This window comes from Callorhinus ursinus, unplaced genomic scaffold, assembly GCF_003265705.2.
Source record: "Callorhinus ursinus isolate GAN/ISIS: 27379988/994484 unplaced genomic scaffold, GSC_fseal_2.0 scaffold19, whole genome shotgun sequence".
NCBI lineage: Eukaryota > Metazoa > Chordata > Mammalia > Carnivora > Otariidae > Callorhinus > Callorhinus ursinus.
The window spans coordinates 15,966,093-15,988,777 of NW_027397081.1; the positions used below are offsets into that span (position 1 = coordinate 15,966,093).

General features: G+C 58.2%; 1 protein-coding gene across 1 annotated transcript in view; it reads right to left on the reverse strand.

Annotated features, from left to right (window-relative positions):
* Positions 1-6,499: 6,499 nt before the first annotated feature.
* The window catches only part of NECTIN1 (nectin cell adhesion molecule 1), a 63,667-nt gene continuing 47,481 nt past the window's right edge, over positions 6,500-22,685 (reverse strand). The window contains exons 2-6 of the mRNA XM_025893648.2: positions 22,236-22,586; positions 21,423-21,725; positions 20,755-20,872; positions 19,293-19,444; positions 6,500-10,781 (exon numbers count right to left, since the gene is read on the reverse strand). Coding sequence (XP_025749433.1) covers positions 10,234-10,781; positions 19,293-19,444; positions 20,755-20,872; positions 21,423-21,725; positions 22,236-22,586 — 1,472 coding nt within the window. The 3' untranslated portion in view covers positions 6,500-10,233. The remainder of the gene's footprint in view (positions 10,782-19,292; positions 19,445-20,754; positions 20,873-21,422; positions 21,726-22,235; positions 22,587-22,685) is intronic.

Here is a 22,685-nt window from a genome sequence, read left to right on the forward strand (position 1 = left end):
TAAAGCTCAGGAAAGGCAAGCAACTTGCCCTAGGTACACACAGCTAGCTGATAAATGGTACAACTAGGGATGGAATCAAGGTCAGTTGGACCCTAAAGCCTGCCTCTTTCCTTTCACCAGGGTTTCAACAAATGTCTGCTGTGAACTGAACTAGTGATAGAATCATCTAAAAGGACTGCAACAGGCTGAAATACTGTCCCCAATCGTTAAGATAAATGGATAGCAGAGAAACGTGAAAATTACCACATTTAGGGGAAAAAATAGCCCAAGTACTGGGTGAGAGAGACCTGCTTAGAAGTAGCACACATGAAAAAGATTCAAAGGTTTACTCATCCATCCACCCATCCAGCCAGCCACCCATCCACTCATCCACCCACCCGTCCATCCTTCCATCCACTCATCCACCCACCCGTCCATCCTTCCATCCACTCATCCATCCAGCCACCCATCCACTCATCCACCCACCCACCCATCCATCCTTCCATCCACTCATCCATCCAGCCACCCATCCACTCATCCACCCACCCACCCATCCATCCTTCCATCCACTCATCTACCCACCCAACTCATCCATTCTCATCTATCCATCCATCTACCCACCCATCCATCCACACACCCATCCACCTATCCACCTATACTTCCATTCACTCATCCATCCTTTCAAGCATCCATCCATCCATCTATCACCCATCCACCCATCCATCCACCTATCCTTCCATCCACTCATCCATCCATCCACCCAGAAATTTAACCACCTGCATTGAGCCCCTGCCACCAGGTGTTCTGCATCACTACCATTACTGCAGTCAGCTGGGTTGGCTGTATCCACTGTGTAAGAGCGAATAGGCCAGGTTCAGGGAGGACATGCAGATAATCCCCCCACCCCTCTGTCTCCCATCCCCTACTGGTCAGATCAGTTCCAGAGAACAGTATTTTATCCCTGGTCCTCAGAATGAGAGGGAGCTGGTAATGTGTTGTTGTTTTTCCAAACAGCTGGAGTATCAGGGACTTCTTTTTTTTTTTTTTAAGACAGTTTTTAAGAGCAGTTTCAGGTTCACAGCAAAATTGAGTGGAAGGTATAGATATTTCCCATATACCCCGTGACCCCATTATGCACAGCCTACCCTTCTACCAAAATCCTGCAGAGTGGTACATTTGTTACAATCCATTTTGTTATAATCAACAAACTTCTGTTGATACATTATGACCACCCAAAGTCCATAGTTAGAGGGGGGTTGGGGGAAGGGTGAAATAGGGGTTGGGGATGAAGGAGTGCACTTGTCATGATGAGCACCGGATGATGTATGGAAGTGTTGAATCACTATATTGTACATCTGAAACTAATATCGCACTCTGTTAAGTAACTGGAATTAAAAGAAAAACTTTAAAAAAGAGAAAAAAGCCAAAGTCTACAGGTAACTGGGATTTTTGATGTGGCTTTGGGAGCTTGCTCTGTGCTGGTCATTGTGATAATGCTTTTCCATAACTACTGGTCCACTGAGCCAAGCCTTGAAGCCAGGTTTGCCTGACTTTCAAGTTCAGGCTCCTAACAGAAGTGTGGCTAAGTGGCCTGGTGATTAGAGTAGAGGAATAAATATATTCGTGAGGTTTGGCCAGGACTAACCATCTCCAAATACTGAAGGACTGTCCTAGGGAGGTCAAGGAATTACCCAAACCAGTGGGTGAAACTTAGTGGAGGGAAATTTTATCTGAATAGAGGAGTTGCCCTATGATGGTAGGGCTTAACTTGAGAGGTAGTGAGCTGCCCATCATCAGAAGTACCTGGGATGCTTGAAGGAAAGCCCCGCCTTGAGGGAGGTTGGGCCATTCCACCTGCAAGGTCTCTTGACTCTCACTTTGATAAGTTCAATTTGGTTCAACCACTATTGGGCTCCCAGTGTGTGCCTACCCTGGGCTAGGTGCTGGGGATGAATTAGACCTGCTCCAGGCCTTCCCTTGAAGGGGCTTACAGCACGGTGGGGAAGGCAGCTTGTGTGGTTCTAGTCCTTGCTGACTCTTTTTGGCCATGGAGGCTCTCTCGGGGCTGAGGGTCCCGGGAGCATTGCACAAGGGAAAGGCGCTGGCCACTAAGTGAGGGGAGAGCGGGTGTGAGTTCAGCCTGAGGGGACCCCAGTGTGTGGTCTCTGAGTCAGCCATCCCCTAAGGCCTGCTCCCTATGGAACAGAATACCCTCCTCAGGGAAGACCCCTAGGGCTCCTTGGGGCTGGTCCTCAGACAGAGGGCTCTCTGGACACAGGCCTGCCATCCTCCCCTCTGCCTCTCCCAGCAGGTCCTCCTTCATCTAAGAGGACTGTTACTGGCCTTCATAAAAATATAAAATAAAATAAAAAAAAAAAACCACACCCACTTCCTCCAAGGTGGTGACACTATGGAGCTAGAGTCTCCATTCAAGGAGGGCCTGTTGGACCCCCTGCCCGGGCTTTTAACTCAGAATCCCGCTTTGCCTTCTGGTGTGTCCTCAGATACCAGGTGCCCAGGAAGAGTCTACAAGCAGAGAGCCTGCCTCATGCGGATCACAGGTGCGGCTCCATCCTGGCTCCCTACTGGCCTCCCCTGCTCTCACTAGCCGCCAGGGCCCAGGTGTCGGAGCCAAGGGCGATGGCAATGATAAAGGTGATTGATGGTAATCCCAATAAACAGCATGTTTGGCGCCCCAGCTCTTATATGCTTAACCCACCAAAACATCCACCTAGCCACCCCTCAGTCCAGTTTCCTATCTCAGGCCCTGCTTCTTCCTCATTGACACCTGGGATGACCTCTGCCTCCACACCATTAGCATCTCCTGGGTGGCTTGTTGAGAATGCACCCAGAGGCTCTGACTCTGTTAATGTGGGGTGGGGCCTGGATATTTTATTTTTTTAAGTCCCAAGACTAAGGCGTGTGTGTCCAGGGTTCAGTTCTCTGACTCAATGGAGCCTGTGATGTGTGTTGATGATGCCCTGGAGCTGGTTCTCCAACAAGGCTATTCCTGAGCCCTTCCTAGAGGAGCTCAAAATGAGCTTGGATGCGCCAGGCCCGAGGGGCTGGCTGGCTCAGATGAGGCCCCAGGCAGTGGAGTGTGTGTGCTGGGGAGGGTGTGGTTGGCAGAGGGGAGGGAAGAGGGCCGTGCCGCAGCTTCTCATCTGCGAGTTGATGGTGTGCCAGTAGAGTGGGATTGGCCTGGTTCTGCCATCAAGGCTGTAAACCAGGGGGAGAAAATAGGGCTTCGGGGCCACTGAAGCCAGTACCAAGGTAGAGCCCAAGGATTGCTCCCCCGAAGTGTCTGGCCATGGGGGCAGGGCAGAGGAGCCTCCAGGAGCAAGGTCTCCCCTCCAGCTTTCACAGAAGCCTTTCCTCCTGCACCTTTCCCTCTCACCCACCCACCTCCCCTTCTTCAAAAGCATGGCAGATACCACCTGTGATAATTGAGATTTATAATAAGAAGCATGTGTTTGGTCTTTGTCCTGGTTCCTGGCACAGAGCTCCTAAAACCCTTGGAATTTCCTAAGTGATAAGCGCCATAAAGGTGGCTTGATAGTCATAAGAAATCCTTTCAACCACACCTGGGTTTAAGTTAATGAAATTTGGAAAATACCTAAGAATGGGGGCTGGCTGCCAGGGGAACCAACCGTGTGATTAGAAGGTTGGAACTTTCCGCCCCACCTCTGACCTCCAGGGAGAATCGAGGGGCTGGAGATTGAGTTCAGTTATCAGTGGCCAATAACTTAGTCAATCACGCCTGTGTCCTGAGGCCGCCATAAAAGCCCAAAGGGACAGGGTTCGGAGAGCTTCTGGCTTGGTGACCCCACGCAGGTGCGGGAAGAGAAGCTCCAGCCCCTTCCCACGTGCCTTGCCCTATGTGGCTCTTCTAGGAGTTATAGCCTTTAATAATGAACAGGTGATCTACTGAGTTAACTGGTTTCCTAAGTTCTGTGAGCCACTCTAGCAAATTAATGGAACCCAAGGAACCTCTGATTTCTAGTTCATGGGTCGGAAGTACAGGTGACAAGCTGGGCGTGACCCTGGCGTTTGGGGTGGGGGACAGTCTTTTGGGACTGAGCCTCTAGCCTGTGGGATCTGATGCTTCCTCCAGGTCGACAGCGTTCAGATTGAGTTTATTGCTTGGTGGCGTGGCACAAAATGCACGTTGGAAGTGGCGTCAGAATCCTACCATCTTTTCTGCTCAACACCAAAAGTGGTTCCCACAAACCCAGTTTATAACCCACGGGGGTTCACACTGCCCCATGGGTGAATCGAAACCGGTGTCGGGTCTGGCATTCTCCAGAGTTAGGCTGGTGCCGGCCCCTTCCGGGCTTCCCCCTGCCCCAAGACCTGGCTCTGGCCCTCTGAGCATGTTTAGCGCATGCGTTCTGATGGTCTGGTCGTCAAGCCTTAGCTTCCTCTCCTGGCTTCAGTTCTCACTGGGCCGAATGAGCATGTTGGACTAGAATGATCTCTTTTAGAACAACTAATATAAAAGGCTAAACTCTCAAGTTAGCTTGGGTTACTCTTAAACACTCCTGGTCTGGAGAACTCCTACACATCCTTCAGGCCCAGGGGAAACGTCACAAGCCTTTCAGACCTTCCCAAGCAAAATTAGCCATTCCTGTTCTGTGCTCCCATAGAGGGCTTTACACACAGCTCTGCTTCAACTTGTGGCTAGCAGGCCCTGGCTGTTTTGGAATTTGGGACCCCTGGAGGCTCGGAATTCTTTGAAAGCAAGGACTCTGGGCGGGGCCATCACAGGAGCTCAGGAGTGGCCTGGCCCAGGGTGGCCAAAGGAATGAATGAATGAATGTGTGAGTAAAAAAAATATGAATCCCTCAATTCATCAAGTTTCTTCTCTTCACCATCTGCAATCAGAGTGGTCAAGGTAAGGAGGAAGGGAGAGAGGCATCCATGGTATCCAGAAAGGAGCTCTGGTTGCCCAGCTATCTTAGTCCCGGGCCCACAGCTGAGGGAGGGCAGTGGTGCGCACACCCCAGGGGGACCTTAGCCACACAGGCGGATCCTGTCCCAGGCCACCCAGCGTTTGGTCCTCTGCCGTGCCGAGGGCGGAGATGTGGGGACAGGGCTGAGGGTTGAGGTTTGGGCAGAAGGAGCCTAATGAGCAAAGTTCTTCCTGAGTCTAGCTCAACTAGCAACTAGAGAGCAAGGTGTGCCCTGGACTCCTGGGACCCTGGGGTAAGGGGCCGGATCTGGCTTCTCTGGCCTGGAGAGCCTGTGCCTGGGACTAATTGGCTGGCCCTCCTTCCACTGCCGGGGAAAGTCTTGGCTAATTTGCCGGAACGCTCTAGTTAAATGCCAATTAGGACGTTCTGTCCACTGCTCTCTTCCAATATATTAATAATGTAATTAAGCATTTATTGCCTGCACAAATTAAAATTTAACTTAAACGGACAGCCTGGAAAACTGAGGAAGTGACCACTTAAACAACCAATTTGCATCTCATTCGAGAATCAGCATCTAAACAGTCTAGGGTGCTGGTCTGGCCTCCCAGCGAGGGGCCCAGCCAGCTACCAACAGCTGCTGGCTTCTTCTCCACGCCTGATTCCCCGATTCCGCCTGCCCCGGCCTCCCCACCCCACCGCATCCTAGGTGTGGAGGATGGGCTTCACCCCAGATGAGCAGGAGGGCTTTCTGCTAAGTGGCCGCCTTGGCCTCCAGCATCCCTCCCCCCTTTCCTCAGGGGCGTACGGTGTGGATTTCAGCGGAAGGAGATGCTACTGGTGGTAACAGGGCGGGGCGGGGGGTGAAGCCCCTGCCACTCCCACCCACTACCGATTTGTCCTGCATTCCAGCTCAGGAGATGGGAAGCAGATGGTGCTGGAGTTTGGGGGGGGGGGGAGGTGACCAAGGAAGGAGGAGCCCTTCCCTGCAACCAGCGGCACCCCCCCCCCACCCCCGCCGCCGGAGGGATCTCTGGGAGAGAGCTGGTAGGGGACAGGTCCTGGCAGTCTCCTTGAAACAGAAGATGAAAGGATCAAGCTCCCCATCTCGCCCCTGTCCCCAGTGTGTCTGACACGACAGGTGTGGCACTGCTGCTTTCCCCCTCCAAACGACCGCAGGAAGGGACCTGGCAGGAGGGAGCGGGACAGCGGGCGAGAAGGGGGAAATGGGAGCAGCCTGAGCTGTGCTCCGAGGCTGTGGGGCAGGAAGGCAGGGGCTCGGGCCAGCTGGCGGGGGCGGGGGGGCTGCCTCAGCCAGCGTCCGCAAGGCCTCCCCGCCTGTGCCTGCCACTGCTGCCCACCGTGGTCCCGTGGGTGGGGCTTCGGGGCAGCTTGGGAGCTGGGGTGAGGTCTCAGGCAGGCTCCCCACGCCCCAGGCCGGGCTCCTGCAGGGGTCTGCGTCCTCACTGTCCCGGAGCCACCCCGGGCGCCGGCTGGAGGCTCCTTGCCCTTCCCTACTGTGCCGACCGGTCTCCAGCCTGACCCTGTCCCTGCGCCCACGGCGTGGCCACCGCGGGGAGGCGGGGAGTGAGTGGCAGAGGCAACCAGGGTTGTTTTAAACACTTTATTTATAAAAAAGTACATTTTTTTTCCTCAGTACATTTTTCAACCCATCATTTTTTTTTTTATACAAGTAAAAGGGGGTGATGCAAACACCCCCCGGTTCCGAACCAGGAGAACCTGCTGGGCCGTCCCTGGGACCAAAGACGAAACCATGACGAAGAAACCGAAGGCAAGGTAGCGCGGCGCACTCAGAGGTGAGGGGTGGCAGCTTCTCCTGAATTTTGTTACCGTTTTATACAAAAAGAGGAAACCACTGTTTTCCGGCCCAGAATCCTGTTCCTCACAGCAGGAGTCGGAGAGCAGTAGCACCTGGAGCAGGGGTGCCTCTGGCCTTCCAGTGGCACAGTAGCAGCGAGAGGCCCCAGGGGCCCTCTCAGGGCCTGCTCCCCCCCGGGGCGCCCGAGGCCAGAGAAGGGCTCTCTGTAGGCACGGGGGCCTGGGAGGGTCCCGCCTGCTCCTTGGTGGGCGCGGGCTCCTGGTGGAGAGGTCCGTCTGGGGCCCTGGAGGCCTGTGAGCACCCTCCTCCTCCCGGGCCTCATCCACCTAACACGATTCCCGATTCCCGATTCCTCTGCTTGGAGGATGGCAGAAAAAATTATTGCACCAGTGGCTGGGGCACGTGGGAGGGGGCTGGCAGAGGGGGCACACGCCCGGGGAAACGAGGCCTCCGTGAGTCTCTCTAATGGCCTGAGTGCTGGGAATTCACCTCTCCCCGTGGGGCTTTCAGCAGGACCAGCCCAGCCCCCTCCCGAGGCTGCGCGTGCGCACCTGTGCGTGCGCCGGGGCACCTGTGCTTGGGTCTGTTGGAGGGGCGTGTGCCCCGTGTGCGTGTGGACTGGGCCTGACGTGGCTGTGCGTGCCTGCTCGTGATCACCGATCCCACACTGCTGCTTTTCAGCTCCTTCTGATGGAAGGGGACTCAGATGGTTTGTTTACACATTAGAACATTATCAAAATCTTAGAGAAATGGGGGAGGTTAGGGGAAGGGGGGCAAGAACAGGGAGGGTAACAAGAGGCAGGGTGACAACTGGGGGATGCCTTGGCACAAGGAATACCAAGTTTATTTCATTTCCAGCAAAGGCAGAAGCTCAGCTCAGGCTGGGGGCATGAAGGAGAAGCGGAACGTCCTCATCTCTCTGCTGGGTCAGACCTCCCCTTTGCCAGTGGGCTATGGGGGGGCCCAGCAGCAGGGCCCACCTTCCTGCAGACTCGGGGCACGGAAAACCCCACCTTTCCAGGCCTGAGTGTGGACCCCTGCCTGCCTCATGCCTACCTTCGGCCCCCGAGTAGCAACTGCCCTGCTGGGTGTGCTGCAGGGTTCTCGGACAGGCAGGAGCCTCCCACATGGCCCATGCATGTGGCATGGGTCCCAGTTTGTGCTTTGCTTGGGGGAAGGGTATGGAGGTGTCTTAAGGGGGACTCAGTGCTTTGGCTGGGCCCAGGGGCCCTCCTAAGTACATCATATAATGAGGAATAGGGGGTGGTAGTGTAGGATAAGGGAGACACGGGGAAGAGTTCTTTCAGTTTCATGGTTTCAAGAAGACAGAGAATGCCTCTGGGATTTCCTCCTGCCTGGGGGCCAGGAGACCGGACAGAAGGGCCAGAGTGCCGTGAGATGGGATGGGGCAGTGATGTAACATGGAAAAGGTCCTCTGCCCTGGGGGAACACTAATACTGCTAGGAGAAGCAGCCCAACTCCTCTGCCCCCCTCTGCCCTGCAGCAAGAAAGACCCCAGCATGTTCTTCCCCAACTCCACCCCATCTAGCATCCCTAATGCCAAGAGAGGAGAGCTGCCCCAGGGCTGGCATGGCTTCAGACTTCTGCTACGTGGCTACTGGGCAGCCAGGGCTGGGGCGAGGGCAGTGGGGGCCGGGTGAGGGTGGCCCAGCTGGTGGGCCCAGGGTCGCCAGGGCAGAGACAGGGCTGGCCGGGGGTTCAATAGCAGCACCAGGGAGGGGAGCGGGGTGGTGGTGGCTGGGGGCTGGGGCTCCCTTGGGAAGCCTATGGCAGGTAGGTCAGTGCCCGTGGGGCACAGAGTGGTCTGCTTCCCTTCCCCCCCCCAACACTTGCCATCCCACAGAGCCCCTGACAGCCTGGGCTGAGTTAACTGGAACCCTAATGGGCAGGCATAAGCCTGCCTCTCCCATCCCAGGGTCTTTCCTATCTAGAGAGCTGGGGGGACCAGGGTGAGCAGATGGAGGAACTGAGGCACTTTGAACTGGGGGGACTGGAGAGGGCTGGGAGGGGCCTTTCCCCCACTGTACAGACAGGAAGCCCTCGTCCTGGGTGACTGATGGGAATCCAGAGCCCCATTCAAGGAGGGAATCTGTAACTCAAAGGGAAAGCTTTCCCAAGGATCCCCCACTCCCTCCCCCTCCCAGAATGGAGACCAGGTATAGCTGAGCCAGGAGTGGAGAGTGGCGGGCAAGGGCTTCTGAATCAGGATTCCTGGCTACCCTACTGCCCCTGTGCTTTCTGGCAAGCCCAGAACATCTGCATTGGCCTTGGGGGGTGGGGTACCAGCTGCACTCTTCAGCATCTGTGTTTGCAAAACTTCTACCGTAGACTCCCTTCCGCATTGCTCTCTGTGGTGGTGGTACTCAGTCACCTCTGACACCAGGACATCCTAGGGACCCCAGCCCTGACTCCCCAGGAGAATCAAGCTAGCACTTGACAGATAAGGGAGAAGTCTGAGAAACTCCCCTGCCGAAAGAAGCATTTTAGGGCCAGCCTGAGCTCCTAGGATAGAGGCTCCAGGGGGCCCTGGTCTCAGCTGTCCCCGGAAACTTCTGAAGGTGTCCCCATCCTCATCTGGGAGGGGGAGAGGTGGAGCAGAGAGGGGTGGGCCCCGGCGGTGTCCAGCCTGCAAGGGCATGTGACCCCAGGGGAACGAGGGGTGGACATGAGTGGTGAGTGCATGTAGGTGTCTGCGTCATGTGTCGGGAGAGGCATATGGGAAGCGTGGGCCAGAGTCCACCCGGAGCCCCAGTGTGTGGGGAGCAGATAGGGGTCAAGAGGAGAGACACACCAGAGCTGGGCCAACTTCACTCTCTGTTGGCCAATGAGGAAAAAAAATGTAAAACCAACCTCACCGGGAAAACACACTGCCCAAGGCCCTGGGTGGGGACCTCAACTCCATTCACGTAACAAGACGACCCTGGGTGCTTTGGAGAAGCATCTCCCTGCCTCTCGGGTGCAATGGCTGTCTAGACCGGGGGTCCGAGCTCCCGGCTGCTCGTGGCAGGGAGGACTGGGTTCCCTCTCCCTGGGAAAAGAGCAGCATCTGGGGATGGGGTGGGGCTTTTCCCCTGGGAGCCCCCTCAGCCCTCCACCCCGGAAAGGACACAAACAGATTCCAGTGTTGGGAAGTGGGGGAGGGCTGGCTCCCCAAACCCTGGAGGGGTGCCCAGGTACACAAGACGAGAACAGGGCTCCCCGCACAGAGGGCAGGCGGAGGGCCAAGGGAGGAAAGGTACAGCAACACCAAAGCCCACAGTGAACACAACAGCATGGGGAGGGCCAGGGACGGGGAGGAAATCAAAACCAAGCCAGGTCGCATCTGTCCTGGGCTCCCCGCTCCCCAGGAGTGTGGGGCTGGCTTTGGGAAGCTGGGTGAGTCTCTGTGGAGCTCCTGCAGGAGCGGGCACGGGGATGGGCAGGGGGCGTGCGGGTGGGGGCTGGGGAGAAAGGGGCGCAGACAGAGGCTCTGGAGGGAGGCGGCTACACGTACCACTCCTTCTTGGAAATGAAAGACCCGTCGTTCTGAGAAACCATGTTCTCGGCCAAGTCCAGCTGCTCGGGGTCATACTGGTAGCCCAGAGTCCGGTCCCCGTAGCCGTCCTGACGGGCCTCCGCCTCATCCACGGTGAAGTAGGGCCGCTTGGCGTCCTCGTCGTATTTGGGGTGGGGGCCGCCCACCTTGCGCTCGCCCCCCCCGCCGCCCTCCTCCTCCTCCTCTTCCTCATAGCTGCTCCCGCCCAGGGGCCCGGGCTTCTTCTCATCATCCGAGTCGTCCGGGTACTGCAGGTTCTGGGCCATGGGCGGGTGGTGCTGGGGGATGCCCGCCTTGCTGTAGCCATTGCCGTACACATGCTTCTTGGTGCTGTAGTCGCCCTTGAAGGTGTGCCGGCGCCGGCGCAGGGCCACCACGATCCCTCCGACCACGATCACCACCAGCAGGATGCTCCCCGCCACGCCCCCAATGATGGCCGTGGGCACCGGCCCTGCGCGCCGCCCATGTTCGGGAGGAGACGGGGTGTAGGGGAATTCTGGGGGAGGAAAAGACATGGAGGGGGACAGTGTCAGTGTCTGCTCCTAAGGGGGACTCGGCAGGGGAGGCAGGGAGGGAGGCAGGGGATGGAAAGGCCAGGAAGCGGGTCCAAGGCCCAAGGGCAGCTCAGGTTCCACAGGCTCCTCGGCGCCCCGCCCTCTGGGAGCTGCCACCCCTCGGCGCCCCACCCCTCCGGGGGCCCTCACCCCTCTGGGAGCCGGCAACCCTCCAGGAGCCCAGCGCACCACGGTGTTGTAGGTGGAGCGAGAGGAGAGGCAGAGAGTGCTGGAGCCCCAGAGCCTCCATGCCGGCCTTCTCCTTGGCTGTGGTGCCAGCCCACCCCCGACCCAGTGTCCCCTAGCTGCCAGTCACCGTCCTGGCACCCCATGACATAAGTGTGCTATTACTTTCCATTCAACGCACGACAGGACGAGGCTTAGAGAAGTTGAACAACTTGCCCGAGACCACCAGCCAATGACGCAACATCGGTTCTTTTGCAGGGAGAGCCCGTGCGAACGTGGTAACCCTGTGCCGGACACCTGCGGGTCACTGGGCGCCCCACGTCTGATTTCACCTGCTCCCCGGGGTACAGGGAAGAGGACAGGCTCCCAGGCTGGTCTCAGTGATGCCCTGGGAGTGCCAGAAACCAGGGCTGTGGTTCTTGGCTGCGGTCTGGCCCCGGAGGGTAAGGTGGGTGCCAAGGGTGCTGGCAGCCTGGGCTAGGAGCGGGAGATGCTCGGCACAGCTGTGCAGGAAGGAGGCGCGAGCGCACGTGAGTACATGGCCATGATCACGCGAACGCACGAGGGAGCTCGTGCCGGAGCACACCCTGGCCCTCGTGGCCAGCCCGCATGCCTGTGCTGATGTGCCGAATGCGTGTGTACAAACGTGCACCCTGACGACAGGGTGGAGACCAGGAGGCAGGAAAGGTGGAGAGAAGAGAAAGGAAGCGGGGAGGGGGGGAGGGAGGGAAGGCCGGGTGAGGGAGCACCTGTGCTCTGGTCAGTGCTGCCCCTACCCTCTCTTTCTCCTTACAGGGGGACTCCCTTGCCAGAGGCCAGAGTGGGGGGAGGTGAGGCTGGGGGAGGCGGTACCCAGCACCACCACAGGGTGGCACCGGAGACCACGGCTGGCCGTGGTCAGGAGGTGCTGGTGGGCTGGTGGGCAGGTTCAGGGCGAAGGCTGCCCGGCTGTTCTAGGTGCTCTTCTCTCAGGCCCAGGTAAAGGTGTAGGGTTTGGGTATTTATTTTTCTGGTCTCTGGGAATTGGTTCCTGCCAGCTTGATCCCTTGAATGAGCATCACCCGCTCCAAGGGAATTCTGCTCCTCCGGTGAGCCCGTTCCCTCCTCCCGAGAGGAAGCCAGCCCCTGTGTGGGAGTGGGTGGGGTGCTGCCTGCAGCAGGCCGGAGCAGGGCAGAGGCTCTAGAAGGGGAAAGGACTCCTGGGAGTCTAGGCTGGAAGGGGCTAATGAAAACACAGAGGCCCAAAGAAGGGGAGGCGATGTGCCTGCAGTCATGTGGCTGAGCAGGGACCACCCAGATGCTCCTGTTCCTGGCCTCTCCACATGCAGGAAGGAGTTGGCAGGGAGAGGGCACAACCACTTGTCATCACTGTGTCCTCAGCGGAGGTCACCGAGTGACTGACTGCCCAGTAAGTATTTACTGAGTATTTGTCCTCACCGCCTGTTTCCAGAACAGTTTCCCTGGAACCTCAAGCTTCTCCTGCTTCACCAGGTCCCATCTGTTTACTGCCTTTAAAAGGGCTGCACACCTGCTCACCACGAAGTGGGAGCTGCCTCCACAAGGCGTGGCCAAAAGGCAGCTATCGGGAACCCAGCCTCCTCTGTACTTTCACCCTGCTGGCTACCTCCTCCGTTCTCACTCTAGATCTGAGTGCTCTCTCTCTTTTCTAACCTGCCTCTCACTTCGCCCATCCACCCATCCATCTACTGATCTATCCATCCACCAATCCATCCATCCACCTATCCACCATCCATCCATTCATCCACCTACCCATCCACCAAGCCACCCACCCATCCCTCTACTTATCTATCCATCCGTCCACCTACCCACCGATTTACCCATCCAGCCACCTCCCCAATTAACAAACATTTATGGAGCATCTATTTTGCTAGTCACAGGATACAAGAAACTCACAGCCTATCTAGGGAACCAAAGGACACCCTTAGGGACAAAGCAGCATGCAGACACTCAAGGGCACTGGCAGAGAAGTGCCTCAGGAGTGCAGGGGAGGGAGAACACTGTGGCCTGGATTCTTGAAGAATGGTGAGAACTTGGAGAGGCCAAGAGAGTAAGAAAGGCATCCACATGGAGGGACCTACCTTTCCTTTCAAATCTTCCCATCAAATCTTGCTGACTCTTCCTATTCAATATTTTATCACTTCATGCCAGGTTTTACGGTAGTAGAGTCCTGAATCTCCCACCTCCATTTGGTCTCTGTCCCCTTTTATTCACTCTGTCCAGAGTCACCAGGTTAATTTCCACTGTGTAGACACTACCATTCCCTTTCTCAAAGAGTAGCAATGATGTCCCCAATGCCCGCTGGACCGTGCCAGTCTGGGCTCCAGAACTCCCATCATGCCACTTGATCTTGGCTTTGGCTAACTCACCATCCTCGCTGTCCACGTTGATTCTTTACCGCAAGCCTTTGCTGGTGCTGTTGGCCCTTCCAGGAATGCCCTTCCTCATTCCCTTGTGCCCATTTCTGTTCCTTCAAGTTTTTGAATGGCTACAATTCTTTTTTTTTTAGGAACGAGGAGAGGGGTTGGGGAAGTGGCAGCCTCATGATAATCTGGGACTGTTTCTATTCAGGCGCGTTGCAGTTGTGTGCAGTCTAAGTTCCGTTATACTTATTTTTATGCTTTCTGTGACAGCAGAGACCCAACGAAAAAATAAAGCTCTCCAACATTTTACTGGACTAGACTGAATTTTTTGGGCCCCACTAATCCCAGTATGGTAGAGTTTGCTGTATTACCTGTTTCATGAGAGCGGCTTATGTCCCACATTAAGTCTGTAAATCGAATTCAGAGTAAATCTAGAATCTGACCACTTTCTACCATTGCTCTGTGCCTACTCCATCACCTGTCACCTGCATTAATTTTTTTTAAGATTTTACTTATTTATTTGAGAGAGAGAAAGAAAGAGAGAGAGATTGAGAGAACGTGTGGGAGGAGGGGCAGAGGGAGAAGCAGGCTCCCCACCCAGCAGGGAGCCCGATGCAGCCTCGATCCCAGGACACCGGGGTCATGACCTGAGCCGAAGGCAGACGCTTAACGACTGAGCCGCCCAGGCGCCCCTGTCACCTGCATTATTGCAACAGCTGTCTAACTGGCTTCCCTGATTCTACCTTTTCCTTCTAGAGATGACTTTGAACATAATAGCCAGAGAACCTGTTAAATCAGTTTAAAATGGCCACATGACCTGTGCCTCTGCTCCCCACCTCTGATTTCATCCCTCGCTTTCCTCCTGGTTCATTCTTCTCCAGGCTTCCTCAGGGCCTTTGCACAGGCCGCCCTGCACCCCGGCAGACACTTCCCCTAGGTGTCCCATGGCCGCCCCCTCACCTCTGTCAAGGCCTGACTCAAACTTCTCACCGAGATCCCCTTCTCGCCGAGGCCTTCCTTCCCTGACTGCCCTATTCCAAAGCGCAGCTCACGAACCCCGCCCCAGCCCTTGTGACCCCTCCCTTGGTCCTGCTCTTCTTTGCTCCATGTCACTTTCAAAATGACCACGTGATGCTTCCGATGTATTTCCTCTGTCGTCTGCTCTGTGTCCTTCTGTACTAAAACACTCACTGCAGAGGGACAGGGACTCTGGCTCATTGATGTATTCCCAAGCACCTCGCCTGCCTGGCAGGTAGCTGGAGCTCAGGAATATTTGTTGAATGAATTCTGTCGAGGCAAGGCTTGTCTTAGAGGTGAGCCTCTGTGTGTCTTTCCCCTTTAGGTCCTTCTGTTTCACTTTCCTCCCCCCTAAGCCCGAAGGAGGTTTACTCTTCCCTGGGGAACTTTTGGGACCAAGGGGAACCCTGGTGCGTCCAGGTCTGCCTAGAGGTAGAGGATGGCGGACTTCAGAGTGCAGACGCCGGGTGAGGGTGCAGAGGGAGGAGACAGGAGGGCCTGGCTCACTGGCGAGCAGAGGCGGCTACTTGTGTGGAGTGGAGCACTGGTCCTCTCTGTCCTTCCAACGGTCATGCTCAGCACCAGCAGCAGAGCCTCAGGGGCCTTGGCCGACCGGGGAGAGAGCAGCTGGGGCGTGGGGTCCCTCCCGGCCTCCCTCACATCGTCTTACAGAGGGGGCACTCCCCCTCTGTGTGGGGGCGCCCCCATTCCCCAAGGACTGCAGCCTCCCCTCTGGGCTGGTGGGTGGGCCGGGCCCCTGGGGGCGGCGGCGGCTCGGCATCCCTTTGCCACTGTGCTTTCCTGACTGAGGTGGGTGGGCCGGTAGGGGGGCTGGGGACGGGGCTGGGGTGGAGGGGAGGCCAGGGTTTTCGTCTGGAGCCAGGCCCCGGAGGAGGTTTGGGGTGGAAGAGAAGGTAGGGGCTTGCTTCGGACCCGAGGCTGGAGCTTCGGCAGGCAGGCAGGAGTGCTCTGGCCCCGCGAGGGGGCCGGCAAGCTGGGTGCACTACACCTGCCAGGGTGTAGGGCGGTGGCCGCAGGCCTGACGTCAGGCTCTGGGTGGCCCTCTGCTTCTGGAGCGGCTGCTGGCAGGCCACCGGGCAGGGACCCATCAGGCTGGAGCAGAAGCCAGTCCTCCCAGGAGCCCGGATGCAGCTGCCTGCGCACTGACAGCCCAGCGCACTGCCATTCGTCAGCCTGCAGAGAGGCACGACTGCCCACGGCACAGCCACCCACCCGTCTGCACACGCAGCATGTGGACAGGTGCCCACCGGCTTGCCAGCACACGTTTACACGCTCAGAGGCACGCTCCCTTGCAGGTTCACACACACTCTCCGTTCCAGATGGACCCCGAAGCCCCACCAACACTTGGTGACAAGAACTCCCAGTCTAAGAGGGAGACCTATTACCTTCACCCTCCAGCGGTCATGCCCAGTGGATGCGCCCGGGACTTCACCGAAAGCAGGGACTGGGGCAGACCCCTCCCTCTCTGCTCCTCCTGACAAGCCCAGTCCCAGGGATAGATGCTGCCCCATTTGGCCTCTTGAGTCTGGTCAAGGCCACACCCTGAGCACCTCTCCCTACTCTCTGCATTACCCCCAGAGGGAGAAGGGAGGGGAGCTCACTGGTTTGTTGGGGACTCCTGGGCTAACCCCAGGAAATGCTCCTCATGGGCCCGGGTGAGGGCCGCCGGCCCCGTGGACATGTACGCACAAATCCTGGTGAGTGTGTCTCCCTATCCCCATGGCCGTGGCCCAGGCCTGCTGCTTCCCACTAGGGACCCCCTCACTGTACAGCCCCTAACTGGCCCCTGCTGCCATCCACACAGCCTCTCAAATGCTTGTTCTAAGCCCCCTGCCTCACCACGCTGCTTCTCTGCCGAGAACCCTTCAGAGACTCCCCTTTGACAAAACAGAGAAAGCCCCACTCCTTCCGTTCCTGCCCACTTGGCTCCCACCATTTTCCTCCCACAAGCTTCCCCTGCCGGCGAACCCCCACCCTCCATCACTGCCCACTCATCCTTGTCGGAACAACTCAAATGCCACCTTCCCCACCTTCCCCTTCCCCACCACCCGGGGCCCCGAGAAGCCCGAGCTACCGTGTATCTGTGCGGGTGCAGTGCCCCGCACACGCACGTGCCTTTGGCACACACCCTGCTGCCCGCCCCCTCCCCCTCCTGCCCCAGCTGTTCTTCATTTTCCTCTCCAGATGCGCCCAGGGCAAAGCTATTACCCGAACGGATGGCCAGGATGAAAAATTAAATTTCCACTTATCCGTCTCACTCATGCATTCCCTCCTGGCTAGCGGGGCTTGGAGCCCAGGGCATGGCTGTGTCCCTCGGACTGGGCCCCCAGAGAACGCGACAGACACTAGCTGATGCAGGATGAGGGCTGGTGGCGTTGGTGGCTGCTCGGAAATTGTCCGTGAGCACAGGAACACACAGCTCTGAAAAGGCTCAGGCTTTCTGGCTGAGCCCTCCAGAGGGGCTGCGAGATCGTCCCTCCTTCCCTCGGGATGGCCGGCGGAACAGCTCCTGGGCCCATCAATGATTCAGTGAGTGTCATGCTTCCCTGGCTTCTGCCTAACTGGGCTGGCAAGAGGAGTGTCCTTACACAAGGCCCTTCTCACCACCCACGTATGTGACTTTGGTTGCCACCCCTGCCCCGCTCTGTGCCTCTGGGGAGCACAGGAGGATAGGCTGTGTGCCTCTTCCAGTTGGAGCCCTGGGCAGCTTGGCCCCCCCTCCCCGCCCACAAGGCCAGCGAGGCCTGACCACAGATCCCATGAGAGGAACCACTGCAGCCATCAGCCCCCAGGAGACGGCCCGCCTCCACAGCGGGCTTCTTTCCTCTTTGTTCTGTAGCCCAGGCCTGGGAAGTGCCCCCTTCCCTTCCTCCCTGCTCCTGGACCTGGTGTGACTCCCTGATGAGCAGCCCTGCACTCCTGGGCATGCTGCATCCTACTGAGCACTGGGAGAAGGGATGCCCTGACTTTGCTGTCCCAGCCCTGCCTCTGGGGCTGGGTAGCACCACTTGGCCCCATAAGCCTAGAAGGGCCTCTGACTGGTCCACTCATGCCAGGGGTACCGGGCGATCGCTGCGCCCAGGTTTCTTGGCCTCCTCCCGTGATTTCCCAGTCTGCTGTTTCCCCAAAGAGCCTGAGTAGTGGAGGGCGATGGAGTAGTGGTGTCTGTGGTCCACCTCTGGGCAAGGTACCCCCAACCCAGGGAGGGCTCGGTGTGTGCGAGCTACTGGAGCACGCATCTGGCCAGAGGTAAGGGTGATGATCTCTGTATTACAGTCTGAGAGAAGAGCCACACGCTGAGGTCCGTCTGTGTTGTCCCTCCAAGGACACGCCTCGCTGGGGCATGGTCACGCTCCCTTACCAATACTCCTCATCCCCGCCTGCCCCTCGGCCTGTCGGCCAGGGCTCGGGCCCCTGTGAGGCTCCCACTGAGCTTGGCCCACATTTGCTCCAGGAGGGGAGAAGTGTGTGATTCTGCCCTTCCCTCCGCCCCCCCCTCCTTAAACCTTAGCCTGGAGGATGGGCTGCCTTAGCTTTGCCCAGCTCCACCTCAGATGCTGCTACTACCTCAACCAGTCAGAGAGCCAAGGGCAGGGGGTTGAAGAGAGCGGCAAACGACCAGTGACTCCCCCTTCCCCAGTGAGGGCGTGACGGAACGGCCCCTACAGCAGGTCGGTGCAGACCCCGGACACCGTCAGGCTGCTCCTTAGGCAGCTGTACCTGGAACGTACCCACAAACGAGGTCTCCGACGTCTGAGACACAGGCCCAGAGCTAAGGCCTCTCCAGGGCGTGCCCAGGTCCTGTGCCTGCCATCCAGTAAGCACGGCTCAACTTCCTACACTCCCCAGCCTGGCTCAACATCTCTCTGAAGTCACTTCCTGCGCACGATGCGCACCCCCGGCGTCACTTCCTGTCCATCTCGGCAGCAGCATGACACCACTTCCTGTCCTGGGCAGTTCTTTCTGTCACTTTCTTATCCTGCGACCAGCTCAGCTACAATATTAAAGCCACCCCCTCTTCCGGCTGTGAACTCGTGATGGCAACTGTACCCCTCTGTTGGCTTGTTTTGATCCTTCCATTAATCATGATAATGATAGAGATCGAGATCATAATCACAGAGCATGGGCCATTTATTGACAGACTGCTGGTCTGTGCTAGGTACTCGGCCCGCATTTTGTAAATTCTGACAAGCGGCCTTCCAGGCACCTCGTCTTATCCCCATATCCAGAGCACCGTCCGCGTCCCAGCTGTCGGACACTGACGTCCGTGGCTCCTGTTGTGGCCCATGGGAGGCCTCCCCCAGAACATCCTAGCTCCCGTGCTTCCTCCCTTGGCCCCGAGAGGTCAGGGGGCCGAATCTCCTCATCCGCACTGACACAGAGAAAAGTGCAGGAAAAACAGCAATTCGGTCGAGGGCACACGGCCACCAGGGCTCCGGGCCACCTCCGTGTTTTCCCTCCTGTGTCCCTGCTGCCCCCGTGGGCTTCCTGAGCTCCAGGAACAGATGAGCTCCACCTGCCAGCATCACAGGACATGGGCAGGCTCTACCACCGCTCCCCACTGTCCCCCGACCCCCAGAAGCATTGCTGCAAATGGCACTTACTTCTTCCCTGCCGGAGCCTCCCTCTGACCCCTCTTTGATCGGGGGTCACCCTGTCTCACACACGGCCTTGTAACAGAGAAAAGAGAAAAGCAAAGCAAGGCCAATGGCCAGAGCTCAAGGGGGAACCGGAGGAGAAAAGAGAAGACACAAACTCCCTGCATGACACGAGCCAAAGGTGGGGGACGTCGGCAGTGGAGGAAGCAGTGGGTGGGGCAGAGTGGCCGGGCAGGGGGCAGCTTCCTACCTGTGATGTTGACCTCCACCTGGCCCGAGCGCGTGCCGATGGGGTTGGTGGCCTCACACACGTAGGTCCCTGCCAGGCTATAGTTGATGGGCCCCCTGAAGAAGAGGGTTCTGTTCTGGGCCTCCACGCCCTTGGGGAGAGAGCCATTCAGCCTGGGGGGGATGGGGAGACAGGGCAGAGGGTTAGGACTCTCCAGCCCAGAAGCTGCCTGGGTGTCACCCACCTGCCTCCAAGACTCCCAGCCCTTTTGCTGAGCGAATAATGGGCAGGGTCTGTCTTGGAAGGAGGACAAACAACCACAACAATAATCTCTTGCGTTTCACACTCGATGGTCCCAGCACTGAAACGCAGACAGGACAGGAAGGTACTTGGTCCCACGGAACAGATGAGCAACTCTAAGTTCGAGGTCAAGGAACACAGCTGTAAGTGACAGAACTGGAGTCCTAGCCAGGTCTTTGACTCCTGGCACAGTGCTCTTCCGGCTACTCCTGGTTTCTTGGGTTGCTGGTTTAACAAGCTGCTCAGGTAACCCCCATGTGGAGGAATCGTGTTCCATTTCACTATCTCATTGTCTCGCTGGACACATCACAGGCCTTTTTCCTGGGGAAACACAGGGTGACTTCCTCCTGACCCACGGAGCTACGATTCTGTTGGACCCAGCAGCTCCCAGGCGCACACAGCTGAAACTGGCAAGCCGGCCCCGGCCACTTGCACCTTCCAGAAGCACTTCTGGTTCCAGGAAGTGGAAGGAAGGTGAGAACTGGCTGGGGCATGCTGGCGCCTGCTACCTCCAGAGAAAGAGTAGACACAATGTGGGCAGCCATCTCCTGGCCATCCGCGTCAACCTGCTTCTTGGCTTCCCCACGCCCGTCTTTCTACGTGTTCCATCCGGCTCTTCTCTGGGAAGAACCTTGGCTCAGGCCATCAGCGTCGGCGGGAGGGGCGGACCGGACCCTTTGAGGGCCAGGCTCAAAGACTGGGAAGCCAAGAACCAGAGGATGGGGTATGGGACAAGCACGCCATGAACACAGGCAGGCTGGGCTGACGGCTGCCCTCTCCTTGAGAATCTGGGGGTGCTGGAGAGAAGGAACAGGAACAAAGAAAGATGGGATGCTCCAGAAAGCCAGCTTCCCTGGGGACACCTTGATAAAAATAAATACCGGGGGCTGGGGTGGGAGTGACTCACTCAAGACTGAATCACCAAAGGAAAACGACAAAATTCTTTTATTAGGGAGAAGAAAGCAGAGAGATTATGAGGGAATCCCCCTTTGGCAGAATGGTTTGTCCCGCTGACCCTGCTGCTGTCAGATGTGGGGGTGCTGTGTGTGGCCCCTCGCGGCCCCTCCCCTTGTCGCTGAGAAACCTGACCGTAGACCCTACTTTCCTCCCCAGTGGGGTGGGGCAACTCCCTGTGACCAGCCAGGTACCCTGCCGGGCTACCGGCCAGCCCCAGAGCACTTACGTGGTCCAGTGGTACTCGGTGGCTGGGGGGTTAGCATCGGCTCTGCACGTGAGCTTCACGTCCATTCGCTGTAGGTACCAGTTCCCATCAAACCCCTCGATGGTCACCTCGGGCTCATCTGTGGGGCAAGGGATGATGTTTTGAGAAGGGGGAGGTCAGGAGAGCAGGACTTGGGGTGAGGGAGCCTCGGACAGGGAAGGGAGGGGGGAGAGCAGTGACATGGAACCAGCTGGAAGACGGAGAGAGAAAGGGGGAGGGAGGGGTTCATGGACCCTCAGGGCAGCAGAAGCAAGGGGACTGAGGAGGTATGAGGACAGACGAGCCAAGGGAGGAGAGGGGGGGGGAGGCAAGGGGGGGGGGAGGAGGGGGGGGGGGGGGGAGGAGAGGAGATGGGGAGGAGAGAGGGGAGGAGATGAGATGGGGGAGAGAGGGGGGAGGAGGTGGGGGAGGGGAGGAGAGGGGGGAGGAGATGGGGGAGGAGAGGAGGGAGGCCGAAGCACCCCCAGGGAGAGAGAGGGAGGGGGAGGCTAGAGGGGCCAGAGAAGGGGCGGGGGAGAGCGGCGGGAGATAGAAGCAGAGGAGGAGGGAGGGCTGGTGTGGGTGGGTAGTCGGGGGGGGGGACAGCGGTGCCCACCCCAGGAAGCCGGCCCACACCGTGCCCTGCTCACACTGCACGTTGAGGGTGAGGCTCTCCCGGAAGCGGTCCATGTGGTAGTTGACGATGCAGGCCAGGGACTGCTGGTGGGCTTCCCGGCTGGGCACCAGGCGGTAGCGGCTGATGACAGTCACCGTGCCGTTGGGGTTCCGGATCTCCTGGTACTCCGCTTCGCCCTTCAGGCGTGTTTCCCAGGACACCACGCTGGGAGGCTTCCCATTGGCCGAGGTGCAGGTGGCCACCAGGACCTTGTCGTCCTGCCCCTTCTTGGCTCGAAGCACTGCCTGGGTACCCTCTACCCAGTTGGTGGGTTTGGCTGCGGGGAAGTGGAGAGCGCCATGGGACCAGCTCTCCTGCCTCGCCCAAGGTGTGCGGGTCCAGGACGTACCCCTGGCCAACCTCTCAGCTGTGCACTTCTCCCGGGACTGTTTCACACCTGACCTACGTCCTCCCTGCTCTATGGCTGGTACCCGCTTCTGTCAAGCAGAGGCCTTCTTGGAGCCTCGGCCTGCTCAAGGACAGTGGCTCATGCGGCTCTTCTCCTTACCGTGGTGTCTAAAGCTTCTGCTTGCTTCTTGGTCACTCACAAAGCACCTTGGTGGGGGGGGGCGCTCCAACCTGAATCCTGATCTTCAGCTCTGTCCAACAGCTAAGGCCCTGCCCCCAATCCCTAGTGAACTGTGGCCCAGCCCGGCTGGAAGGGACTGGAAGCGCCATGCGAACCCAAGCAGAACGACGGGGCCATCGAGGCACGCGTCGAGAATGGCCAAGCCCCAGGCCCCAGGCCTCTGCACGAGCAGGGAGGGAGGGGGTTGGGCCAGCTTACCCATCACGGTGAGGTTGAGCTGGCTTTCTCGATTGCCGGCGGGGAAGGTGGCGAACTCGCAGATGTAGACTCCCTCGTCGTCCAGCTCCAGGCGGGAGAGGCGGATGGTGCCGTCGGTGAAGGAGGGCCGCAGAAATTCCACGCGCTCGCGGTAGGGGACCAGCACGGAGACGCCCATGGCTGGGTTGTAGATGGCCACATTCTGCTTGGAGCCATTGGTGGCCTTCTGCCACGTGACCTGGGTGATCTTCACACCGGGCAGCGGGTTGGCAAAGCTGCAGTGCAGCACCACATCCGTACCGATGAAACCGTACATGGAGTCGTTCACCTGGACCACCTGGGCGTGGGGGCCTGGGCAAAGGAGACGCGGGCGGTGGTCAGCGACAGGCGCGGCCCCCCGCCCGGACTCCAGGGGCGCTGCTCCTTCCTCTCTAGCAGTATTACTCTTCC